At 36.2% G+C, this 27,296-nt stretch overlaps 1 protein-coding gene across 5 annotated transcripts in view; it reads right to left on the minus strand.

The window, feature by feature from the left end:
- Positions 1-27,296, minus strand: part of LOC129747925 (uncharacterized) — a 59,121-nt gene that overhangs the window by 16,997 nt on the left and 14,828 nt on the right. For all 5 annotated transcript variants that reach the window (XM_055742351.1, XM_055742352.1, XM_055742350.1 and 2 more), the window contains exon 2: positions 11,956-12,270. In XM_055742351.1, coding sequence (XP_055598326.1) covers positions 11,956-11,967 — 12 coding nt within the window. In that variant the 5' untranslated portion in view covers positions 11,968-12,270. The remainder of the gene's footprint in view (positions 1-11,955; positions 12,271-27,296) is intronic.

A 27,296-nucleotide genomic window follows, 5' to 3' on the forward strand; every position in this document is an offset into this window, starting at 1 on the left:
TTTAGTTACTTTTTTCTTTGGAATAAGTTCCAACAAAATTAAAAATCTAGTATGAGAGATTGAAATTCAAGAAAAAAAAAACAAATAAAAATGGAGTTCCAAAAGCTGCATACCTAACAATATGATTTTTATGATCTTATTTAAGAATTAAATTTAAATTTAAAAATTTAAGAATTTGAACAAAAATTAATAATAATTCGAAACTTCAGAAAAATAATAAAATATTCAGTCTTAAATTTATATCAATTATTAACAAACTTATCTCAAATAATCGTTTTTGAGTCGTTGCAAAATGAGAATTATTAAAATTTTAGTGAAGGTCATACCCTGATATGAAAATTCCCAGTAAAAATATTGTGGATAACTTGGAGATTTTTTTTTTACATTTTCTTCTACGAAAATGTGTGTTCAATTTTCATTTGTGAAATGACATTGATATCGGAAAATTCTTTAAAAAATTCTTAAGGTTATGAGATTCCAAACTGCCAAATGTAAAAATTACAAAAACTATCTTTTTATCAAAACTTTTTCGCAGTGAACATCTAAGATTCGCAGTTTGATTTATAAAAGGATATCAAAATAAGAAATTTGTAAAAAAAAATTTTCATTTTTTTTCATTAATTTCATTAATTTTGTCGAATAACAAACACCCCCCCCCCCCCCCTCCTCCATCTTCTACTCTGTTTCTCAAAATACACGTTTTTTCGCCAGATATTTACGAACCTTTTTATTGCCTGATTTTTGAAAATTTGGAAAATCACCCCCCCCCAAGAGCAAACTCTAGGACCGCCCCTGGGACCATAGCTTGACAACCTCAATTTTCAGCTTCAGCGTTGGGATGACCTTTTTTACCAATTCAACCAACAGTTCAACAGCACAAATTTCTAGTTTTGGAACAGTGCTTTCTTCGAACAGCGCTACTTTCGATTTACTACATAGGAGATGTGCTATTGATCCCTCCCTTCCAATGCTGCGGAGATAAACACAAGCACCATACGCATGTTTCAAGACATCCACGAACCCATGTATCTCCATTGTTTTGGTCTCGGAAACTACGACACATCTTGGAATCTCAAACTTGCCAAGCTGAGCCAACGACGTTTGGAACTCCTCCCATCGATGCAGCAAGACGCCCTTCACCGGATCATCCCAGCCGATGTTTTCGGCCCACAGCGACCGCATAATCATCTTCGCTTCTACGATCACCGGTGACACAAGGCCCAATGGGTCAAACAACCTTGATATTTGGGATAGTGCCTTACGTTTTGTTGGCTGAAAATCATCCTTCGTTCTTTCAGGAGATTTGTGGAACAGAAACAAGTCTCTTTTCGGATCCCACAGGAGTCCTAAAGCTTTCATAACTTCATTGGCACTGGAGTCTTGAACTGGCATCAAAGTCTCTCGGTCGGCGTCTGGAATTCCTTCAAGCACATCTTCGGAGTTCGAACACCACTTCCGTATGGGGAACCCTCGTTTCAACATCATTGTGTCTAGGTCACAGCGAAACTTCTTGGTCGAATCCACCTTCTCTGAACCCGACAACACGTCATCCATGTACGAATCGTTCAGAGAAAATTCTGTAGCCTTGGCTGTCCCGTCAAACACAACACGGAGCTTCGTACTGCTGCTGGATGGCTTCAGGATACAGTGATGCGGTAAGATATATGCTTGGAGATCAGGTGGATCGTCATCCTCCTTCACTTCACGGCAGTGGCCCAGTGCTTGATATTCCTCGATGAATGCCGTGTACTGAGCCCTCAGGTCAGGATTCCGCAAAAGTTTTTTCTCCAGCATGAGGTTCCGTTTCGATGGTAGAGCCTTCTAAATGGCTCACTGATTCAATAAATGGCAGTTGAACTACAAATCGTCCATCTTCGTTGCGACGATAAGTTCGTTGGAAGTGTTCTTTCTCAGTTGTAACCGTCTCTGGTTCACTTAACTCCTCCTGGTGGGAAAAGCGCTTGAGGCAGACCTTCGAACTGTCAGCCACAGCAAAATTAGCGCATAGTGCACCACTTCCATTGTCCTCTTCGTAAGAACCAGTAACGACCCATCCAAATTGAGTCTCTAGCAAGATTGGCAGTTTTTCGGCGAGGTACATCTGTCTTCGCAACATAATTGCATGGAAGTGTTCAGCTCCAATCAGCATCTCAACATCGTTGGGCTCGTTAAATCTCGGGTCAGCCAGTACCACACCGGCTGGTAAATGCCAAGCATCCACATTGACCTTGGTGGAGGGTATAATTCCCGTCACTCGTGGTGTGACAAGACAGTCCATAATGGCGTTAAAATCGTTGTAGTTCGAAGACATTCGGACTGCAACTCGATGACGTATCTGGGATAGCGCTCCCCCAACGCCGACCACAGGAATATTCGTTGGGTACTTGGGTAGGTTCAGCTTTCGCACCAAGGACTCCGTCAGTAGATTGATCTGCGAGCCAGAATCCAATAACGCTCGCACCTTATGAATTTGACCTCCTCTCGATTGAAGATTAACCAATGCAGTCATCAGGAAGATCTGCTTGCTAGGCTGACGATTAACGCTGGAACACGACGCGTTGGCAGGTCGCTCTGTTACGTCAGGCCCCTGTCGCCCCTCGACTGACTTTGATGGTTCGTTCTTCTTCGCTGGAGTTTTATCTCGAATAAAATGAAGAAGAGTGTGATGCCTTCCAAAACACTTTCCACAAACACCTTTGCTGGGACAAGTAATCATTTGATGCCCATTCTGAAGACAGTTGTAGCAGAGCTTCATCTCTCTGAGCTTTTTTCGCCGCTTCTGAACATTCATTCCTACGAATATTGGGCATTTGTCGTTTTTATGCTGGCCGTTACAGAATTCGCATGCATTTTCCGATGTTGCTATTTCTGCATGCGATGATTTCGAGGCTCCTCCTTTGAACGGTGCAAACTTTGAAGTCTTGGACGTTCCAGCTGTTGTGGCGGTCTCGCAGCGCTCCAATATCACAACTCGCTGTCTCAAGAACTCTATCATGTCTTCATATTGTGGTAGCTCCGTTTGATCAAATGAGGCTTCCCACAGCTCACGGGTTTGATCATCCAGTGCACGTGTCAACAATGTCACTACGAACATTTGCGACATACCAGTCAGAGGTTGGTCTAACTTGACTAGGTTGTCGATGTGTCGAGTACACTCGTCCACCAGATTCCGCAGTTCCTTGGAACTTTTCCTTTGAACCTTCATCATGTTCAGGAGGCCCAGAATGTGACTTTCCAATATGAGGCGCTTGTTTCCAAATCGTTGCTCCAATATCTCCCACGCTCGCTCGTAGTGGTTGTTCTGTAGCGTCTCAATGTCTATAACCCCTGCAGCTTCTCCCTTGAGCGAATTTTCCAGATGGTATAGCTTAACAGCATCTGAATCGTTAGTTCGCTCTATAAGGTCCTGAAACATGGCCTTGAAGCGTGGCCATGCTTCATAGCGACCATCGAATGTGGGTAACGACGCACGGTAGGATTGTGTGTTAACTATCACTTGACCTGGCATCGGTGCGGCAACGGAGTGGGCTGGGGCTCGCTGATTGTCCCTTTGCTGCACATCCATCAGGATCTCGATCTTTATTGAGGCCTCGTTGTAGGCTTCTTCAAACTCAATAAATTTCTCCTCCTGTGCTTCGGCATCTTCGGGTACGGCTTCAATAATGGAATTATGAATCTCGTTGTATTCATCGTACATGGCTTGAAGGTTTCTGGCATGAACCCTCAAAGCTGGCAAGGAAAGTGTTCCTTCATCCGCTTCCAAAATATTCAGCATTCGGGTCACCTTTGCCTTGACCCGGCCACGTTGGATGCTGAGCTTCGAAATTTCTTCGGGCCTTTCCATTTTCTGGTTTGGAGTGCGAGGTAGCATCTCTGTAACCGCAGACTCCTTTCCAATCACTCACGAATGTGTTCTATGTTCGTCACAGTAGAACACTTAAAAGCTTTCGCCGGCGCACGATATCACGCGTATACTAATCGGTGACCGCGACGAAAACCGTAACTAAAAACTTTCGCACCGCGACGTGGTTCTCTCCAACGACGGCGGGTAAATCGCGAATGTCACGTTGTCCGAGCCACGTGACACGCTCAGTTCGCGTTGTCAGCCACGCGAAACGCTTCTTCACCAGTCCCGATCCGGCTCGAAGGACCAAATGTTTCTTAACGTGTGACTCACACGGGGTGGATCTGCTAGTGGACTGATTGTTTCCGGACTGGCAAGCGATGTGCGAACAGCGCACCGAGATACACGTGCCAGAAGAGAGCCTTCTCTTCAGTAGACACGGCAGACTGGATCGATAGTATTGGTCTGGACGCGGGAAGACTAAACTCTTGGTTTGGTTCTGAAAAGAACCGGGATTGCGCCACCAATTACTATCGGAGATCCAAGCAGTGGAATAGAGCAGAGAATCAAACTCCAAGACGAGAAAGGCAGGAACACCAATAAAATATCCAGCTTTGTCTCTTGTCACGTTTATTTTCTCTTCACTTCTCTATTTACAACTTATCTTCACTGCTTACTAAACGGAACTAACTCAAGGCGCACTGAGAATGCGCCCTTAAATAGGCAGACACGCAAGCACAGGACCACGTGCTTGCGCCAGATGGAAACGCCTAGAACGTGCTAGGCGCGTCGCGCATAATCTTTCAGCGAGAGCAGCCTCCTCGTTCTCTCGGCGCCGTACTCTCGCGTCTGTGTGGCACTCTTCTCCTCTCGTGAGTGCTCCGGGCGTCGTTGCTGGACATCGGCGTCGTGTGTCGGGAATCGCTCGCTGCTGCTGGGAGCTTTCGTAGCGAACATCCGGGCATTTTTCAATGAAATCCGGGTAACCGGGCCGGGCCGGACTGTTCTCAAATTTAGTATTAAATATCCGGGCAAACCCGGATAAAACCGGAAAATCTGGCAACCTTAGCTTAGCTGCTTAGATTAGTGCTTAATAAGAGTTCTGAAAAAATCATAGCGCTCCATCTGAATTCGGTGTCTTGTAAGTTATTTCTCTTTCTTTTCAATTACAAAGTTTGAAGGTCAAAATCATGGGGAAAATAATACGTCTTATATTTGATGTTGTATTATTAAAGTGAAGGAAAAATGATTTCAATTAACTTAACTTAGCTTAGCCCATATCCCAGAAGTAATTTTGAAAAATCCAGAAACAAATGTAAGCTATTGTCGCAAACTATGGAAACCGTCTATACGGCTGCGAATCCATATTTAGGTATCCAGAAGGTATTGTTTTACAGACCAAAGATGAGGATCCATTTTGGTAAATGGTGTCATTATTAGTTTTTCCTAAACTTCCTATGCTGGTAGATATTTCCTGAGGAAACTCCTTTCATATTTTAGAGGCAATAATTAGAAATATTGAATAAACATTATTGAATGCTTTTTTTTGGCTACTGCTAGCCTTTTGCTCTTTCTGCTATCTCTGTCCATTTCTCTAATTTATAGAACAGAAGCTGAGATTAAACTCAACTCAACAATTATTCAAATATAAAAAACGAGGGCTTTGGAATTTGAGAATTATAAAAACACCTTTTTATGATAAATATTTTTGAAGCTTTCAATTCACTTGATTTCAATTTTAAACTTAAAGCCATATGTACTATATGTTTAGTGGCAAGGCCATGCGAACAAGGGGTGGTTTTAGGGATTTAAACCCCCCCCCCCCCTCCCTGAAGATTTTTTCCATATTAAATTTGCACTGTAGTGTCGGAAATTACTTAATCTTTAAAGGCGTTTAAAAATAAGTGTTAACAAGCAAGTCAGAAATTTGGTCTTAAATCATCCTAGGCTTGAGACATTTCATTTTACGATACTATATGGCTAATTTCGAATTGTAAATTTCGATTTACAATTCAATTAACCTTTGTATTAAAACTCTAATCTTGACATACAAAAGCCCTATCTGGTCTTTAGAATGGGTTTTGTTAAGAAGTGCTTCTAAACAAGAACAGAGTTTGAGACCAACCATTTTAACTTCAAAATTATGAGTACTAATTTTATACATCGACAATTTGGACACCATATAACGGGTGTTTTCCCTTTTATGATGGTCCACAGAATTCGAAATACAAATCTAAAATCTAACAGCCTCAATTTTATTACTAAAAATTTTGATTTAAAAAAAATCTTTTATGTCATTGCAACCGTTATTTACGCTGATATGAAATATTCTTCAAGAAACTAATTTCAGCCTCAATCAAAAAAATTTCAATGCTCAGCATCACATTTGAAAAAGGTTTTGATAAATTACCCAAGGCAACAAAATTTACTTTTTCCCGAGGTACAATGAATTTAAAACATATTTTTGAATAATTTTGCTGCTCTGAATCTAAATATGCATTTTTTCTATAAACTTTTGTTATTGAAATAACTTTTGAAAATAGGTAAGAGGAGTAGGCGTTGACTTGATAGCAGCGCACGCGTTTTTTTCTCCGTCCGTGGAAATTTTGTAATTTGTTGGTTATAGAGAAAATTATCGATGGAAAGATCTTGGTTCAGATAGCAAAAATATGTGTTCCTATATCATTAATGGTTTCTTTACGTATTCTGGGCCGCTATGTTTCTTCCGGAACCCGCCTACGGGGGCATGATATAAATCGGAATTCCTCAACTCCATGTGTGGTTTTATTCTGTCTTTCCCTGGAAGAAAGGCTGGTGTACGAAAATTCAATCATTTAGAAAAAATTTAAGTGAGTTTTGCGTTGTGTTGGTTCAATTCACTTTCTACTGAGGAAAAACGTGAGAATTCCGTGTTGAATCTTCGGGAATCAAAAATTAAATAAGTACAATTGAAATGTACACTAGGTGGCGTTCTATATCAATTTAATCTGTCAAAACTGTCAGTTTCTAAATGGAAATTTAGTGCACGTTTTAAAATGAAAATGAAAATAAATAAATGTAAATCCTATAAAGTGATTCATAATGGCATTCGAGAATGACTTTTTTGTTCCCGCTTCATGTAATGTAATTTCTCCACGCATGTTGTTCGGTTCCAAACGCCTGAGGGAAGTATACATTTTCGATTACAATGATCTAATGTTAAAAATTGAAATACATAAAAAATTTTAAAGCTTTTTATTGGTGGACAACTTTCTTAGTAAAATTCTTTTATTAGGGTAAATTAAAAAAAAAAAAAACTTTCGAGTTCTCAACAGACCTCGAAAGGTTTAATGTTCTACTAATGTTTTCTCTTTCTCTTCTTTATTTTCAAGAGCGAATAAAGGCGCTTCATCCTTGGTCAATTACCAGAAATGATTGTACACTGAAATCCTAAACAATCCAACTAAGAAAAACTATAGCTTATAATTTTCAAATATTTTAATGATTTCTTAAAATTCTACAAAATGCTTCTGTTTAGGTTTTGTGATTTCTGCGTACAAAATGAATCATTTCCAGCCGCTAAAGGATGGTCCTAGTGATTGGAGTTGTAAATAAACATTAGGTACACATGGTTTCTTCATCAAGGAGCAATTTCTTAGCATACTTCCAACGATACTCCCTTTCGAAACGTATGGTACTGGGGGTCCACGTTTCGTCTGTTCCTGTGTTCCAGATGTCTCTGCGTTCTCTGCTCCTTAGTTGGCCCCACCATTTTATGTTTTTGATCATTTTAATGTTTTAGGTTAAAATAATGAAACGCATAAGTAAAGACAAGAAGAAAAATAACATACTTTTATTATTTTTTGGGACTCAGCCAAAAGTTCTTGCCGTCGAACTACGATTAGTGATAAGCGATTAGTGAAATATCTTTTGAAAATAGGTTAAATATTTAAAAAAGTTCTGCACTTTTTTGACAAAACTTTTTAGTACTTTAGTAAACTTTTTTTAGTAGCATAACATTTTGAAAAATGAAAGAATTAAATCATTTTAAAGCAAATTTCCGGTTCAGGAAAAGAAACATCATTTTGAAAATTTCATCAATGACATACCGAAACATTTATTGTGATTTGTTATGGAAGTTTTGTTTTTTTTTTTTTTTGTAAAATTTATTGTTTTTTGAGTTTGTGTGATAATCATGAGTAAGCAAATGATGTTCGAAATCAAATTCCTTATTTATTGTGTGTTTTCGGTATTTTTATAATTTTTAGCTAAGTTTGAATATCGAAACCCTCACCCCCACCGTGAACGAGTCCTTCGCTCGGGCCTGCTTAGATAGTTTAGATATTGATCTCATGTGTCAAGAATAGAACCGTTCTATAAATTATTGAATAAGTTTTTAAACTTTGGCTCATAGCAATCAAATTTAATTTCTATTTAAGAATTACTCTTAATAGAAATTAAATCGCAGCAATGTTAAAATATCGAATTTTAAAACCAATATCGAAATGAGTAAGAAAGATTCAAAATAGATGTGGTAATTTTTCTTATAAATTCAATTCCAAGTTTGTTGTCAGTTTCAAAAGTTTGTTTTTTCATCTGATTTCTAGTGAAATAAACTGCATGGAAGTAGGCGATGCCTAGTTAACATTTCACGGGTTTTTTTCGCTCTTCTAATAATTCCGATAACTTTCGTTTTTTAATTCAGTGAAACTAAATAAATTGAAATTTAGTTGCATCAATGTGAGGCTGGATGTTTACAGCAGGGATGGCCACCGAAATAAGTATTTCAAGTTTAAGGACAGGGTCTTTCGGAGTGGTTTATTTGCCTGGAGTCGAAAGAACCTTGCTTGATTGCGGTGTTGTTCGTGTCGGTACTTGGATTTCGTTTTTTATTGAATGGGCCTGAAAGTAATTTTTTTAAAGCAAGTTATTGATGTATAAGTTTGGTCTTGTTGAATCCCATGATTTCAAAGCTAAGTTTAACTGCTTAGAGCAAGTTCACTGGTGTTGGGAAAAAGTGGTAGAAATTTTTTCACTTTTTGCACATTTTGAAAATTTTGCCATACAAAAACATTTTCAAGATCTGTGGCCTTCAAGGTTTTTTACAACACGTGTTATAGTTTCGCATGCTGTGATGCAAAAATAGCAATATTTCTATCACATATGGCTGAAATAGAAACAGAGTTGTTAAAAAATACAACGCGCAAAGATCTTGAAAATATTTTCGCATGGTAAAATTTTCAAAATGTCAAAATTTCCACCACTTTTTCCTAACACCAGTGAACTTGCTCTTAAAAGCGTGAAAATAACAGTGATAAACTTCAATTCGATTTTGTGGGTTTTTTGACAGGGCTGAAAGTTACAGAAAGTGATCAATTTTATGGTTCTGGGATTTGGGATAGAAAGAATATGTTCTATTAGGGCTTGTGATAAATAAGTTGTCTTATCCTGTGGAGTTGTTCTGAAAAGACTCAAACAGTCTGGTTCATGTGACATCAAGCTTATATAAATTGCCATATAAATATTTTGTCTCCCTAGGAAAGAAAAATTTGGTTACTTCGATTAAAAAATGTGAGAAGAACGTACCCCAGAGGAGGACTACTCGTTTGTGTTAGGTCATATTCAACACTCTTAACTGACGAGGAACTTTGGTGAGATTGTTTCATGTTTTATATGTCCATTATATCATTCATCCATTCTATATGTCAAGTAGGATTCCCTCAATTTCATCCTTCCCGTTCCTATCTGAAACAGCTTTATGGGTCGTTTGAGTTCTCGGCACCTAAAGGAGTTATTTTACTGTTTCAGATTTTCCCTTCCATGATAACATTGACTTGTCGCGGTGTGCATTATGATACCACACTTATCTTCGAAATCAACACATGAAATGAGAATTGAATCCAGGTTCACGTTTTGGCGTCTCCTGTTGGTTTTGATTATTAGTCGTACCATGTGTATCAGTCAATGCAGGATGTGTGTAGTCACCCTTTGCTGTATCATGCTATGATCTAAAGTAGAATAAACTGCCCTAAGTAACGCAAAACGCGTTTCGCGGAAGGTTATCTGAAGAAATTATAGAACATTTTTAAATTAAAATTTGAACTAAACAAAACTTAAATGGAGCATGAATTTGTGTTTAATCTATAAAATATTCCCTTTCCCACGGCCACAGTAGAACTAAAACACTGATAAACATGGAAAAATAAAATAAAGGAACGGGCTCACCAAGAATGCCAAGCAAAACGCCAATCCTAGATGTAAAAGTCCGTGACTCGCCAGAAAAGCTGCTTGAAGTTTAAGGGGTAGTTTTTTATCCGAAAGTTTCGTTTCCGTTGCTTGATTGGGTAGATTACAAAATCTCAGAAAATTTTCAGACTTTGAAATTTGTTTCAACTTTTTGATGACAGAAAAAACGCGTCCTCTTCGCTCGGCCACAGCCTACTCAGTCCGTAGAAAAAAAAAGAATTAAATAAGTTGAAAAACATTTTCGGTTGTTTTAAATCCCGGTTCCGTTAGAGCAAGTTCACCGGTGTTGGGAAAAAGTGGTAGAAATTTTGATATTTTGAAAATCATGCAAAAATGTTTTCAAGATCTTTCGGTGTTGTAGTTTTTTACAGTACTGTTTCTATTTCAGCCGTATGTGATAGAAAAATTGCTATTTTTACATCACAGCATGCGAAACTACAACACGTGTTGTTAAAAAATTTGAAAACCACAGATCTTGAAAATGTTGTTGCATGGCAAAATTTTCAAAATGTGCTGAAAGTGACAAAATTTCTACCACTTTTTTTCCAACACCAGTAAACTTGCTCTTACATTTTCTTCGAATGTAAGCGTGAGTGACCAAATGAATTCAAAACATGGACCTGACTCTCAAGCTACAAACTATGCAAACATACACATACACATTATTGTTGATAAGGGATGTTATTAGGTAATAAAAGTTGAACATAAACGAAAAGATAAAATAAATCTTATGCAATAACTATATTTTTTTCAAACATATTTCAAAACTTATCTTGGACTGATCTAATATAATCAAAATTTCTACAGTACGCAAATCTGGGTCTCAAGCTACATCCCGACAAAATTTTGTAAACAAAATTCACCAAAAATAAAATAGGAGTGTAAGATAAAGTCGACGAATTCAATAATTTAGAACCTACCTAGGTTTTCTGAAAATTACGATCTTTTTTTCTATTTCAACTGTCGTTTATAACTTTTCAGAGCGAACAAAAATTTGCAAATCAGAAAGAATATATCTGTCGAAAGCTCACAAGCAACGATAACGCATTTTTTTAATCGCATCGTTTTAATCTTAAGGACGAGAGAATATTCGACAGTATTACGAGATATTTTCTCAATTATGATCAAGAAATTTCTTATACCTGGGATCAAAGCAAGCACTGCTAGAGGACGGATGTGTTTTTCCCGACCTCGAAATTTTCTCGTTTGTTTTCGTGAATATATTGTGATTGTTATCTGTTTAGAAGCTTCTTTTTCGAAATCTGTGTAAGGATAGCAGTGACGATTGTGTTAAAAAAATCAGCAAAAGAAAAGAAGCACTCAAATCCCGAAAAATCATCCATAAGCACTTGCTGGATTATCAAACAACAGTGACTGGAAGGTTCAGGGATTATCATCATTAGTGCAACAGGACCATCAAATAGAAATCAACCCACGCTGCCTCCTTCCCTCATCGCCTATCAATGGACTTTGGTGAGATTGTTTCATTTTATTTTGATTATATTTAAACATATTTTGTCAATCCTATTTGCCATGTAGGATTTCCCACTAAAACATCCCTTCCATTCCTTTCTGAAACAGCTTTATGGGTCGTATGAGTTCTCTGCACCTAAAGAGTTATTTTTGCTGTTTCAGATAATCCCTTCTATGACTTGTCACGGTGTGCATCATGGTACCACACTGATCTTCAAGAGCAGCACTTGGAATGAATATTGAATCCAGATACTCATTTTGGCATCTTGCGTTGCTCTTGATTATCAGTTGTACCTCGTGTATCAGCCAATGCAAGATGTGTGTAGTCACCCTATGCTATACTATGCTATGCTATGCTTATGATCAAGAAATTTCTTATACCTTTTCTGAATAAGAACAATTTTTGCACTCACCAGAGATCTCATGATTGCTAACGATCAGCCCGTCCAAGTCCCAGTCAGTTGAATTGCATTCAGTGAGGCACCTTCGTCTGTTGTCCTTCGAGAATAAGAAGAAGAAGTCTGCGTCGTCGACAATTTTCCACCACCTGCAGGTTGGGCGTTTCGTTTCCGGTGCGAGATTCACTCGGATTCCTCGCTTTCGAAGTCTGCTGCAATGAGTCCCGTTTTAAAGTTTACCGGTCACACCGTTGTTGAAATCCTTCGTTTGCCTGTTGTGACTAGTTTTCTCACTCATCGCTGACCATTGCCGCTAAACTTGCGCTCAACCTAGCGGGGAAATGGAGTTGGTGAAAATGAGATGAAACCTGTCACTTTATTTGGAGCTATATTTTCCAATAATTTTCAAATAGTTTCGAAAGAAATAAAATATGTATTAAAAAAGCATTTTTATGTTTGCACCTAAGCCTGAAGCGACGGCTGATTGCCGAACGGAAAAAAATAGACATAAATAATCTACAAATGAGCTGAAATTGGTCCGCTGTCGAGTGAATCCCAAATTGATTGTCGTTAAAGTGAACGAATTAGTGTGGCCCAAACCTCATAAAGTCCGTAGGAGGTGTTGTTGTTGATAGGATAGATGTATGTAACATATCGCTCAGCCGAGAGTGGAAAAACATAGGAGTTCCACTGAAATCGACGGAACACGGACGAGAGAAACAAAAGATACATACTAAGGTAGTTCGGAAGTTTCACTTTTATTTGACGAAAGTAACAATCACTGGGGCTGGGGCGGGCGGCGTTTTGATAGCGTTTTGCACATAAATAAATTCCTGAATCCAACAAACGAACGGTCAGATTTCATGTGCGCTCAGGTGTGCTATTCGTGTGTATGTTTCATTCGATGGATGTGAAGTTTTAGGTAACACACGAAGCTTTTCTTCATATCTATTGCTCTATTATCCCATCGAAGCGGATGGGTTTCTCATATTTGTGAGACACACTCGTTTGATCATTCATTTGTTTTGACTTATGAAAGGTTCATACATTACCGGACTCTTCGGCAAGTTTAAAATCGCCGTTTATGTTTTGAATTCTAACCTCGAACATATCGACCGTCTCTGTTGTCAAGCGGATTGAACGTGCATGAGCCAAGCGGCAAAAAACCGTTAAAAAATATCCGTAAATGCTCGAATTTCTATAAAAACTTTGAACTTCCCCTAGTAGACGTGCTTTCGAATTTTCAAAAATTTTCCACTCCGTGGGGGTGTTTAATCAACGAAAAAGTTTCTTATAACTTAAAGGGTCAAGATTGGAGAATAGTCGGTCTACCAAACTCAAGCAGCTGTAACTTACAATTCCCTGGACCAAATTATACCAATCAAATTCTGTTGAATTACTTAGAGTGTTGATTTTGAAATGCAAATTTGTATTTTTTTTCTATCTGCTCTGTTTTTCTGTATAACTTTTGAAAATACAAAGTGCAAATTCATTGAAAAATTTGTTGCACCTTTTAGCAAAAATGTACAGTATCAAAAAGATTTACAAAAAAAAAAGTTTTGAATTCATGATCCATTTTTCTGAAGACTATGAGTAATTTACCGTGACTTCCAAGTTATGGAATTTAAAAAAAAAGTTAAATTTATTATTTTTCATACAGTTGATTTTCAGGAACAAAATCTGTATCGTTTTTTCGGGAACTTGCCACTTAGTGGCATTCTTCCCTAAAATCTGCATCGATGAATGAATAAAAGATAATTTATTGATTCAAAATAATTGTTTGCTGTTCATGTAGGTCAGTTGCTTCATCAGTTATCATTGATTAATTAAACTATAAACTAATTAGTTTTCTGACAAAAAATCTGATAAAAAAATCTAGTTAATGACGCAAAATTTTTCCAAAATTAGTTTGCCTATGTTTCTAAAGTTTCCCGTTATCAGTCGATTATTTTTTCGGCAACAAGGCGATCCATCAAGGTGACATTCGAAAAGCTTTTTGTGACTTTTGACATATCCCAAGCAACCAAAAGTTCGAATATCACTAAAGGAACGAACTAATAAGTTCATATATAGCTGAACAAAAGTTCTGTGGAACTTTTTTGCTGTTCAAAATGCTTTTTCGAGGTCCATGGAACTTCATTCTTTATCAAGTTCAGCCAATACTCAAAAAAAGCTTTAAAGTACTGTTTTGGTTTCTGTTTCTACTTTTTGGGAACTTTAAAGTTGGTATGAAGAAAAACAATCTACTTGTTACGAACTTCTCATTTTTTTCAAAATCAAGTAGCTATCAAAGGGTTGCAAGTCTTTTTGTACAGCTCAATAGTTCGTAAAAAGTCTCTGTTGTACTATTTTGTAAACTTGAAAGTTTTTAATTAGTCCCAACGGGCGTTCAAAAGCAACTTCGTATTATAAAAACTTTGAAGTAGATTTAAAGGCTAAAATCTACTTTTTTCGAACTTCAACACGTGTTTGCATAAATAAACACATCGTTACTTGGGAAGCAACTATATGAAGTACACATTAAGTTCCGGAAGAACTTTTTAACAGCTTGAAAGTGGGAATTAAGTAGAAATAAAGAACCTAAAAGTTGTTTTAAAGAAAATCATCACATCGAGAAAAATCGTTGCCTACTCATGATGTTCATATAGGGCAACAACTCAACTTTCAAGCGGTGAGCTCGGGTTCGAGGCTTGGTAAGAACATGTTTTTTAAATGTAATGTGAGTTAGTAACAAATATAGTTGATTAATACGAATCAAAATAGCAGACTTGAGAAGGCAATTGAAGGAGCTGAAGAGTAATTTTTTCGATTTTTTATGCTGCTTATAAAGTGGATTTTGAAGCTGGTTAGAAGTTGTTTGACGATTTATGCGAACTTTTTGTCAACTTTAAAGTTCGTTTAACTACTTAAAAATTGAGCTGAAAAGAAGTTATATTAGCATACTCGATTAAGCTGATCAAACCTGATAGAGGAATGTTATCCGAACTTTTGGTTGCTTGGGATACTGCTGGATTTCAAGATCTACACCAATTGTATCGCCGAAACTGCTTTCAGCTCATCCACATAATAATTTTAAATTTTAAGTTAAAATCCAGTATAAGGTTTGATACTCTACATCTGAAAGTTTGGCTATTTCAACTGCAATTGATAAATACTCTTTACTAAATTAACCCTTCATAGCTTCATTCCATGTTTTTTTTTATTATAAATCAATATCATTTCAAGAGTTTGGAATCATGAACAGGTACCTACATGAAGAAAAAAAACGATATTTCACTTTCTTAGTATTTTTTTTTTTGTTGCTATTTCATTTAATTCAGTACAATTAAAATTGAAAACTTTGTATTTTAACCTGAAATTCAAGAGCAAATCAATTAAAATAATGTTCCAGAATCTTCATACTTCAGTATCATATTTTGATAATCTTATTCACAACTAAATTTATATTTAAAGTGTTTATTTTCAGAATTTGAAAAATTAAAAAAAAAATGTGATCGGTGATTGGTATTCCAAATTGAAATTAATATTTGAAATTTCCAAATCACTGTTCAGTAAATTACTCAAATGAAAAATTTTATCACCGTTAATCAGTTTGAAATTCATAGTAATAATAAGCTAAAAATTATCTCAAAACTATACTTTATGTTTTGATTAGCACTAATCTTCAGAAGCCCAACATTATGTGTATAATTTTCATTTGTAAAATAACATTTATAACAAAAAATTTTATAAAATTTTTGAAGTGACAATTTCAAACTACCAGATATACAAATTATGACAATTTTCTTTTTATAAACTTTTTTTTTGCAGTGAATATTATAGATTTGCTAGTTGCTCTATGAAATTGAAGAAGTTTGTCAAAAGATTTCATTATTCTTCTCTTGTTTCATATTTTCGAAATACATCTGATTTTGTTCAGTAAAATTGAAGTGAGGGAGGAGGAGCAGTGTGCAGCTTATATTGTACTTATTTGAAAGTGGCAACCCTCATCCCCCCACCCTCCATCTCCTCCGCTTAACGCTTTTTCAAAATGATCGTTTTTTACCAGATATATCGTTCCTTCATAATGACTGATTTTTGAAAATTTGGAAAATCACCCCCCCTAAGAGCCAACTCTAGGACCGCCCCTGGCATGAGCTCAAATTTCTACTTCTTTACTTATGAGATGTGATGTGACTTGATGTGATTAGTTAAGCGTAGAAGAGCGATAAATCATAAACAATCTGCTACTACATATTATTTCACCTCGTTGCTTGCCTGACTACATATTACGTCCGTTGCGGTATGGTGAAATCTGTTTTTGATGTTCAACTGTGCATTTTGACGTTTTCGTTATTAATTATCTTCCTCAGCAACTTTCAACATGTTTACTGAATTCTTATAAAAGTAGAAATCAGCGAGGATATGATTTTTTCTGCGGAATATTATTGTGAATTTTTAGCAAAAAATTTCTTGAGCAGTAATGGTAATAACTTTGGCCGTTATAACTAACTCGTGTCATAGTTGAGGAAGGCCATTACCGCGAAAGGCCATACAACGAGCGGATTTAAATTTCTTTGAATTATTTGTAACCAGAACTCGGAAGTTATAACTTGGGTGCTTCAGATCACAAGTGTACAAGTGCTCGACATTTTTTTCAGGGGAACATGCGTCAAATTTTATGTTTTTGAAACAATTTTAGTAGAAAAACGATCAATAAAAAATGAAGCCCTCAGAGAAAAATGGGGTATAAGTGCAAAATGGTCGATTTTGAGTTAATAATGCCAAACAAATCTTCATATTTCAAACTATATTTGGTGATCTTTTTTCAGATTTTTTTAATTTTATTTACATACTTTTACGTTCGAAAGAAATGTCCAGATTAGAGATTTTCGGAAACCAAATTCTGAATGCTTCTTTGGTTTATTCTATCAAATCCCCATCAATGACATTTTTCATCTCACTTATATTTGATGAAATGTTACTGATGATGCTTAACAGCAGGGGCTAAAAAAAATCAAAGAAATTTAAGGTTTATTTCCGGTAAATGATGGCAGTCGTCTTCTTCTAGGATCAATTCGCAAGTAAATTTTCTTCCATTTTACATTATTTTCCACGATCGTTCCTATACATCCTATTTTTCAGAAATTGGAGTACAATGTACAATAGAGTAGCCCTAGGCTATATGGAAGTTTTTAAAAGCCAAGAATTTCTTAGCTCCCACCCCCTTATAATTGATCCTTTTATCAAGATAACAAACTGTGCTAAATTTCACTTTGATTAGACATCTCTAAGGTGTAAGAAGTAGGCGATGTTTTTTGCCAATCGCACGCGTTTTTTTTCTCCGTCCGCGAGAATTTTATGAAGTCTTGAATTTTTCAATGTTTTTCTTTGCAAGACTAAGTGCAAAGTGATTGAAATAAATATTCGTAACAGTTTTGTATTAGTGAAGACAATCTCTCGAAGCAGTTTTAAGGAGATTTGGTAAAAGGTGAAGAGCTGCATCGAGGAAGAATTATCTTAATGGGTTAAATTCCAATAAAAAAGGAAAAAAAGTGAAGAGCTGCAAACCGGAGAAAATCTTACAGGTCGAGCCGAAAATCCAAGTATTCTGAAATCTTGTTTGCTTTGGAAATTATGAGTTTATCTGAATGTATTATTCTTATTACAGAGCGGAAGAGTAGGCGATGCCTTGTGCGAGTCGCACGCGTTTTTTTTCTTCGTTCGCAAAAGTTTTGTTTCAATTAAATTTAAGTGACAAAAATTAAAGTTAAACGACGAAGAAGTGCAACCATCACTGCGGTTTATCATTGGAGTGATTACCGGAAGGCCAGGGGTTATTTTTTCAATAAAATTCATAAGGAACTTCATTTAGAGTTCATTCCGGAAAAATGTAGTGTTCCGCTGATGGCTGCTGGTGATCGGAGTTGAAAAATTTCGAAGAGCTTGAGTGTTTTTTTTTATGCTGATGAAGAGACAAACTATTCCTTCTAAAAGAGTTATCTGTTTCGGTTATTAACACTCCTCAAGAAAGCAAATTTAAAAAGTTCTATCAGCCGTTGTTTATACAAGTCTTTTTTTCATGTCGTTGTGCTCGAATTCGGCCAAGATTCTTCTGTCACGTTAACGGCCAACCCTCCAAAAAGTGTTTGAAAAGGAGGAATAAAGGCACCTGAAAGTGACGGAAATGTGTTGCAAATAGTTTCTTCGACAAAATTTGTTACAAGTCAGTGATAAGTTAAGCGCTCCTAAATTTGCCGCACCACCCAGAGCTCAATTTTTTTCTGGTTGTAACATGTGAGCTTTTTGTGGCTTGCTATGATTGCTGATATGTAAGAAGAATCTGGAAAATGAAGGCTCTGTGAAAGTAATGAAATTTTGACAAGAACCTGAGAAGAGCTGAGAAAGATTTTTAGTGAAATCGTAAAAAATGTGATTACATGTTTGAATCGACGTCAAACTTTGAAAGTTTCGGGTGAGATCAATCCATTTTATTTTCCTCATTACAATTTTACAAATACATTTGCACTTTATTACTTATTCAATCATAAGAAGCGTTTGGCAGGGATCTCCACGCTTCATCCCTCCCTCGTTCCTGTATCTTTTGCGTTTTCATCACATGGTTGGCCTGGCCGCAGTAGTTTCTGCAATGCATGCTCCATGTATCAGACACTATATTGAAAAGAAAAATGAGGAACGCAAGTTTTTCATTTTCCAGGATGCATACAAGTTTTGGCCATGTTGGTGTAAGAAGAAGAAGAAGAAATGTATTATTCTTATTACAGAGCAAGAAAATGGGAAATTTTCGTACAAATCCGCCGATCAAAATCATTTGTCTATTTCGGAACATTTACTGGCCATAAACTTATTTCCAAATCTATCTCCGTATGGATGAAACCACGGCTTAATTATCGTCTCGCCACTTGAACGATTTTTTTTGAACAGAAATTGTTTAAAGAACTGTGAAATACACACGATCCAGCAAATAGAATTATTTATTTTACCTAAGCATATTCCATGAAAAGTTGTTGAAAAAATGTATTCGCTGATTCTCAGACACATTTGACAATACATAAAAACTGTGTAGTGATGGGGTGCGGGCTGTATTCTTCAGCGTGAAACGTATCTGTTGAACCTGGTAAAAAGGTATCTCGGAGCCATACTGAGAAGTTTTTCACGAGACAGGAGAAAAACGAAATCATCCGTTTCCATTATTATGTTTTTAATTGCGGCAGTTTGATTTTTTCAACGGGGAAAACATGTTCTTGTCATCCATGGGTAGTTTATGAGAGTTTAATGAAAATCAGCACTGCATCTCCACTTCATGAATGCAGGTGGGCTGTTTCTCTGTTACTGTACCATTGGAAACATTTCTATGTTTTGATGAAAATCTTTGCTTTTGAAATGTAACATTAACAGTAATATTCAGAGCTGCAAATTATCAGTGTCAGACAGCCAATGTCAGCCGACTTTGATACTGCTTTGCATGTCTATGTCATGCGATACTGATTTTTGGTCAGCGACATGTGCTCACAATGTCATGACCAAGATGAATGAACGACATCATGCTTGCTACGACTTTTTTCTTCTTACGGCCAACAGCTACATTTTTTCAATTGTTGCGCAACCTCCCATAACAGCCAGAAAATGAAATAGAAAGATGATCGTAAGTGTGGTGCGAGTGGAGTGCAAAAATGTCATTCAATATTGACATTGCTGCCTGACCGACATTGTAGCTTGGTCATTCAACTCGTAGATGACTTTGATATTCTTTCAATAACATTGAACTACTAGACGTTGGTCGGGTCAAACGAAATTGACTAAAATTTTTCAGCCTTGGTAATATTTAATATCTGACAGCTCTGTAGGTTTGTATTTTTAATTTTAAAAGGTTTAAAAATATATAAAATAAAAAGAAAATTTGAAGATACCGAACAATTTAGAAAAGTGGTTTAATAATTTCTGGGATTTTTAATTTAGCTGTTTTCTTCCCATTCATTTTATATGAAAACATATGAAAAATTTAAAGCAAAAGTAACATCCCTTTAACTGTTTTCACGTCCGTCAAAACGGTTCAAAATGTGCTACAAAGTCTTCATCTTTACAACCCAAAGTTTGTGTTGTTCCGAAGTGTTGCCAGAATTAATAACGATTTTTTTTTGAAAATTTTTACTTTTGCGTAGGCATAAAGCTTCATACAAATTTGAAGGGATTTAAGAGTTGCCTAAGAGTTATCAGAATGAGTTAAAACTTTGTCAGTATTGTTTTATCATTGATTGGATCAAGATTGAGGGGTGGAAGGGAGGTTTGTAAGATGCTAGCCATCATATCCACGAAATTTGTACGCTTAGATTTGAGTAAAATTGAGTAAATCTCTTTGAGGAAAACTAAAGTTTCATTGAGATCCTGTGTGTGTTTGTGTTTGTTTAGAAAAAAGCTAATGTACAACGTAGTTTTGCCGAAGAAAAAAAAATCCAGAACAGATATTTTTAAAACTTGTTGCAGTTTTTTTTAAATTTTGATTCTGTAATCTTAGTACATAATGCGCTATGAATTTCATTCAGTACCCAGCATTTTGTCACTAGTGTTAAGTAGAAACAAGCTAAACCAGATCTCAAATAATATCAGCACATCGCGACACAAAAAAAAAGGTTATGCTTCGGACTTTTTTTTGAGTGTTTATTCTACTTAATTTGAGTAGGAAATAGAAAACTATTGCTTGAATTTAATCTTCTTAATCTTCTTTAATCTTCTTAATAATATCTTCTTAACATATATACTAGAGTGACAACCAAATGAGTGATGTTGAATTTCTAAAACCGATCATGTTCATTTTGTAGATAGGCTCAAAAATTAACTTGTGCAAAATTTAAGCTCAATCAAACTTGATTTAGTGGTATCTTAAAGCGCTAAATGTATTTTTCTATCCTCAAAAATCATTTAATAGAGAACACCAAAAGAAATTCGGAAAATCGAAATTTTAGTTTTTATGCCAATCATTTTATTTTATTTATGTACATAGTATTCCGTCTTTTGATGCCAAATGACTTGAAATTGTATAAAACGTCGAGATCTGATGTAACATTTGAAAACAATGAAACGACTTTTTGGGACGGCCGGTCTCCTGCAGTACGTCCTAGAAAGTCGATTTTTGACGAGGAGTAAGCCATGAGTTTTAGGCAGCGTATGCGTTTTTGTTTTCGTCCATCAAAATTTAAAATTAAAGTTAAGTCTAACTTTAAATTTAGGTACTAAACAGTGGAAAAAGTTTGAATAAGTGACCGGAGAAAATTCCCGGAGTGGTTTGTGCTTTGTTCCAGGATGCTGAAACATGGTTGAGGAAGTGCAGAAGGAATATAAACGACAACCGGGCCGAAGTAGAGGAATTGATTTCTAGTCGAAAACAACGAAAATTTATTCAGTGAAATCCAACCTTTTCCAATATTTTAAACATTTATCTTATATTATTTTCTTATTACATTAGAGAAGGGATTTTCAAATTATGTTGTTTGGTAGGGAACTTCACCCTTTATTTCAACCCTTGTTCCAGAATCTTTTGCGGTATTATTCACATGGTTGGTCTGACCGTAGTTATATCTGCAATGCATGTTTTGTGTAAAATGAAGGACGCGAGTCCTTTCATTTTCCAGGATGCTTACATGTTTTGGCTTTGTTGGTGAAAGAAGAAGAAGAAGAAGAAAAAGAAGAAGAAGAAGAAGAAGAATACGTCCCAGAGAGTCGATTTTTGATCAAAACTTTTTTTTTCGAGAACAAACCAGACCTTGATGATTCATGCATCATCTATATTAAAACTTCGATTTTTTAATCCTCAAATCGATATCGGACAAAAGATTTTTCGATTTCGACTTTTCATGCATTTTTTAAGTTCTTTAGATTCAAAATCAAAATTTCGATTTTTTCGATTTCCTTTGGTCCCCTCTTTGGAGATTTTTTAGGGTAAAAAACCAATACTTCGAGCGCTTTGAGGCCCTTCTAAATCAAGTCCGATTGAGCTGAAATTTTGCGCAGATCATTTTGTTTGGGCCAATCTACAAAATGGCTCTGATCGGTTTCCAAAATTCGATCATGATATTTTTCCCATCCATCCATTGCCACCCTAATGCATATGTATATGCAGGGAGAAGTATATTTGAAATTATTGAATTGGAAAAAAAGATTGATATATAAACATTGAATGACCGGTTTTTAATAAAAAAAATACAAATTATTGCGCACATCATATCTTGCTCTAGTAAACTTTTAAATCGTCATAAGCTGCACTTTATAAGTTGCGTAATCATAAAATTGAAGATGACAGCAAAAGCACTGCACGTAGCTACACTTTTATGCTACCAACAAAAACAAAATCATTCCGAATCACACCTCCACCCGTTATGGCTCATCAAAACTGAACGACTCAGATTGCTAAAGAAACAATAAAAACGTAGAGTGAAACATATTTGGGAAGTGGACGAACCTCCGTGCCGAGCCTAGCCAGCAAGCAAACCCAACGGCTTAAAAAAAATATCGGCTAGGCTAGAGGGTGTTTCCTCTGGAAAAACACCTAATCATTTTTTAAGTGCACCGCGCGGCGTGTTGTTGGGTTGGCTTGGTTTGGTGGAAGAACATTACTCGACTCGCCCACAAACACACACACGGACACGTAAAAACAAACATTTCAATTTACGCTTGATTTCTTCAGGCGGCATTTTCGCGCGGTGGCCCTAACTAAACGCTATTACGCCGCGGCACTAAACTGAACTAAACTTGGCTCGTTGTTGCTTCATAAAAGGTGGAAGTTGTTTTAGTAGGTATTTTCGGTGCCAGAGCGCGAAATGGCGCGATACCTGAAATTAAATCGCTTGTATTATGTGAGTGAGTGGATGGATTCGAGACACTCCACGCCACACCACACCGGCTGAATGCAAAAGAGGTTCCTAAATCAGCGAGCCGGCAAAACGACAAGATGCACGCAACATGCCTATAAACAAGCTCAACAACCAACTCAATACTAAACTATTTGGCTAAGTAAAGTAACACAAAAAAAAACACACAGCCCCTCCAGAATGAGCAGCAGTGACTCCCTCCTTGATTAAATGTGTGATGGGGATGAAGGAAAGTGAAATTCCGCGCCATCGAGTGAGGCTCACAAATGAAGTGAAACAGAATGAAATAACTTACATCATCCGGACAAAACCGTTTTTAAACGGGCTCTACCACCAACAGTCGGTACCAATCACTGGAACTTGTTAAGGCAGTTTTTCTTTTACACGCCTGCCGAACCGAGTCAAGCCGGCTCCTCTCTACTAAGCCAGCTACTAAGTAGGAGAGCCCGTCCATTCCCCGCGTTGAAGTCACTTAGTTCAACGCTCAACCCGTTTCGGTTAGCAAAAATGTCGCATAATTAAAAACAATTACACGAGTTTTTAACAACTACAAACTGGGCAGCACGTTTGGTTGGCTTTTTTTAGTCAATCACGTGTAGATATGTGGGAGTAAAACAAGTCAAGTTCTGTCTAATATAAACTAATTTTTTTTTCTTTGGTTTTTCATCCCGAAGGATGATTCATCCCTTCAAATATAAACTTTATGCCTACGGGTAGGTACTATCGAAAAAGATTCCATTACCGATGTCTGGTGGATTTGACCGGCCCACGGCTCGCTCAACTAAACTAGTAGAAGGTATGTTTGCACTTTTTTTCCGCAAGACAAGAGCAGCATGTAAATTGAATCTCTTGCTAGGCTTGTTTGCGTTTTTTTCGCCCTCCGGCCGGTTACGTAGTGCGAGGAATGTCACCATGCCGCATATGATGCAATATTTTGATTGTTGGTTCATTGTTGATCGAGCGACTTCATCGATGACGTTTATTGTAAGCATTTTGAAATTTTGAAAAATCGTTAGTTGAATACTAGACTGAGTAGATTTGGGGTTATTTTAGAATGTCTCAAACCCTGGGTTCTAAAAAACTTCGTTATGGTCCAAAACGTATCCATGTTTTTTTTGCACATTTTTTAAGTAACGTTTATATGAGTAAATTTGAACTTTAAGGTTTGTATGAGAAAATTGCAAACCTACATACTTTGTTCAGAAAAATCATTATCATTTTTGTTTCTTCTGTGGATCTGAGCCTGCTTATGGCTTTGTGCCAATTTATAAATTCTTTCACGGAAATCTCCCGCTGAACAACTTTGTCGAAGGCCGTAAATTATTAGCTGTATGTCTTTTGGCATTGAAAAACAATCAATTCATCTGACATCACTGCTAGGGCTTGTATTGGTTGCAAGGTAGGCATGCAGTAGGCAAACACTGCCTACCTCGTTCGCACTCCAAGTTTTCCGCTTGTGGAGTGAACCACGCTCGGCCTACTAATGTGGTGTGGTAGATGCAACTCTATCTAAATTTGATATGTGATGATAATGCTTCTAAATAAATTCTACCCGCTCATTTTCACCATCATTCATCTAACTTTCTATTTATCTATAAAATTTCATAATCTTAAGATGTCTTTCCTAATAAGGACATCACTTTACACTTTTCATTAGCTTCACTTATCTTTGATGAGAAAGTTTCATATTGGGACGAAACTAAACTTTCTACTGCATGAATCCATTGAAATTTTTTTGTCAATGAAAATATCTTTATTGACCTCTAACTAAGCAATTAATGCCTAAACAATTTTTTTTTTCAATAGTTCGAAATAAATTGAAATTGTTCCAGGTTTTATAATATAGCTGACTGAATTTTTGACACATTACAATTGCTAGAATTTTTTTTCAGTAGGAACAGAATTAAAAAGATAAAAAATACATCGAGGACATTTTTGGGCTCGTATGCAGTAGAGGCTTGAAGCAAACATATTATAATCAACATTGATAACTCTCAGCATGCATCATATAAATTCAGCCAGGACATTCACATCAGCACCACCCTCTGGGGAAAGTTCTTACTAGAAGGGAATTTCAAGCATTGGGAAACTGATGCAACTCTGAACATTATTTTCATCAACCGCAGGTTAGCGTCTTAAAACTACAAACAGTTCGTGTTTGAACTTGGATTTCTATGACGACGCAAAAAATTTTGTTTATGTTTGATTTCCAACATAGGAATTTCAGCCTACTTCAACTTTGCTCCGTGTAGTAAAGAATGTTGCTATGTTTCTGAATTTGTGTTGTTTTCTGCCGAATGAAAAAGGTCCCGATCCACAGAGTACGCTAAAATATCTTCAATTTCAGATTCCACATGTGATTAAGGTAAATAGTTTGGAACAAATGTTGATGCAAATTCCATTTTCTGAACAAAATAGTTCACAAAAAACATAAAGGGCAACGGTCTTAATAAGTAAATTGAATAAAAAGATTGATGTTAAAATTACTTTTTAATATGATTTCAGATCAATTGATTTTCACAAAACACAGCTAAAATGCTCTGAAGCACGTTTGATTAATGAAAAACAGCTTTTTTTTCTGACAATCAATAAGCTGTAAAAGGGAAAAAATCATGTGGTTAATGCGTTTGAGTAGATTTTGCTGTATTGCATATTTTATGAAATTTTCAAAACATACTTTTTCAATAACAGTTTTTAGAATCAATGAATCAAAATCATATTTCAAGTGAAACATTCACCAACAACGTCAACTAACTTATCACCAAAGGTATTCAGAAATAACAGAATGGTGTTCAGAATGGTTTGATTGTCTGATCGGGACACAAAACTTCAGTGAAATGAGCTTAACAGTTGTCGTCAGTAGCTTTTGGAGAAAAAATTCTGGATAAGGTCACATGGGCTTTTTCGGTAAGCATTTTCATCACATGGCAGTGAATTTGATGTGTTCATCAAGTTCTTGGGGATTAAGGGATATTCCTATTATTATTATGTTTGGTTAAAGACCATGTCCATCATTTTCAAATGTTTCCAACGTGAGAAATTTAAAACAAAACCATTTATTCGAATATTTTGAATGTTGGATATTGATATGATTTTCAAATCGTCAGATGTTCAGCACAATAGTGAATTCCAAATTTTTCTTAGCATTAGTTTTCTATAATTGTTCATCATCAATTAATCAAGAATTTAAAAAGATATACTTTTGTCAAAATCATTCAAATACCGTGAGGTTTGCCTGAAAACTAGAAATTTCGCCTTTAAGCTATGGACTCTATGAAAATAAGCAAACTTTTTAAGTTCTTTTTTTTTCTAGGACTATGTAAGCTGTTATACGAGAAGCAAAACGACTTAAAGTAGTGAATGGAACTTCAATCAATTGATTTAGAATGATATTTGATATAAATCATAGGCCCTGAATTAAGGATCAAGTTTCCTAAAAATTTTTAAAAATCTTTTTTTTTTTCGTTCTACCAAAATCTTTCTCGTTTATCACCTAGAAAATAAAATACACAAAAATCTTTTTAAAAATCTGATTTGAAGAGTGTAGGAGATTGAGACGTAATTTTTGTTTATTCATTTTAACTATCTGACCAGTTTTGAAATAAAGTATTAATAGACTGGTCAGAATCGGGCCAAAAATAAATAATTTTAAACGGTTTTAAGTTCCTTTTGGGCCCAATAACAACTGTGTATATTTTGGTGGCTCTAGAATTTGAAATGGGCTGTAGCAAAAAATTCAATGTTTGTATGGAAATCAGTATGGGAAAAGGGACTTTTTTGTTCAAAAAATCCTACAGTCTCACTGTTGCACTGAACTTAATCTTTGCAAGTTGTATTTGATAGTTTAAGATTCGAATAATAACTTTGCTGAAGATCGCGAACCTCTAAAATGCGTCAATCAAAAGAAATGACGATTTCAAAATTGTACAATTTAAATTTTTTTTTTCACATCTTTTCAAATGGCATCCCTGCACTAAATGTGCGTAGGAGCCATTATACGTTAGAAGCTAGCTGGCGTGTTTTTCCATATGCAGAAGTGTTTTCGCGTCATTGTTGGTTCGATTGTCGTGAAAGTATGTGTAACGTGTTTTTTGGGCCAGAAACTGTTTCTGATAAGTTACAATCCCCTCCCTGCTCAGAAAGGGCGAAGGGGTCCGACGTAAAACATGACACAACCGATCATTTTCCACGAAGTTTATACCCAATTTGATAAACATGACTCTTTTCACAGCAGCTTCATGCATTTTATTAAAAGACCCTAGCACTACGGTACCCCGGTACGGTGCTTCCAAAGCAAATCGACGTAGAATGTAACAAAAATCGATTATTTTTCAAGTGATTTTTATTAAATTTGTTACATACAAACTTGTTGATATATTCAAACAGGAACGTTACTCATTGTTTCAAAAGATCCCTTCCACCTTGAAAAAGAAAATGACTCAAATAGTTCTTTTATTTGAAAGAGCGTCTTTCAATCCATTATATGTTCAG

The sequence above is a fragment of the Uranotaenia lowii genome, chromosome 2 (genome assembly GCF_029784155.1).
Source record: "Uranotaenia lowii strain MFRU-FL chromosome 2, ASM2978415v1, whole genome shotgun sequence".
NCBI lineage: Eukaryota > Metazoa > Arthropoda > Insecta > Diptera > Culicidae > Uranotaenia > Uranotaenia lowii.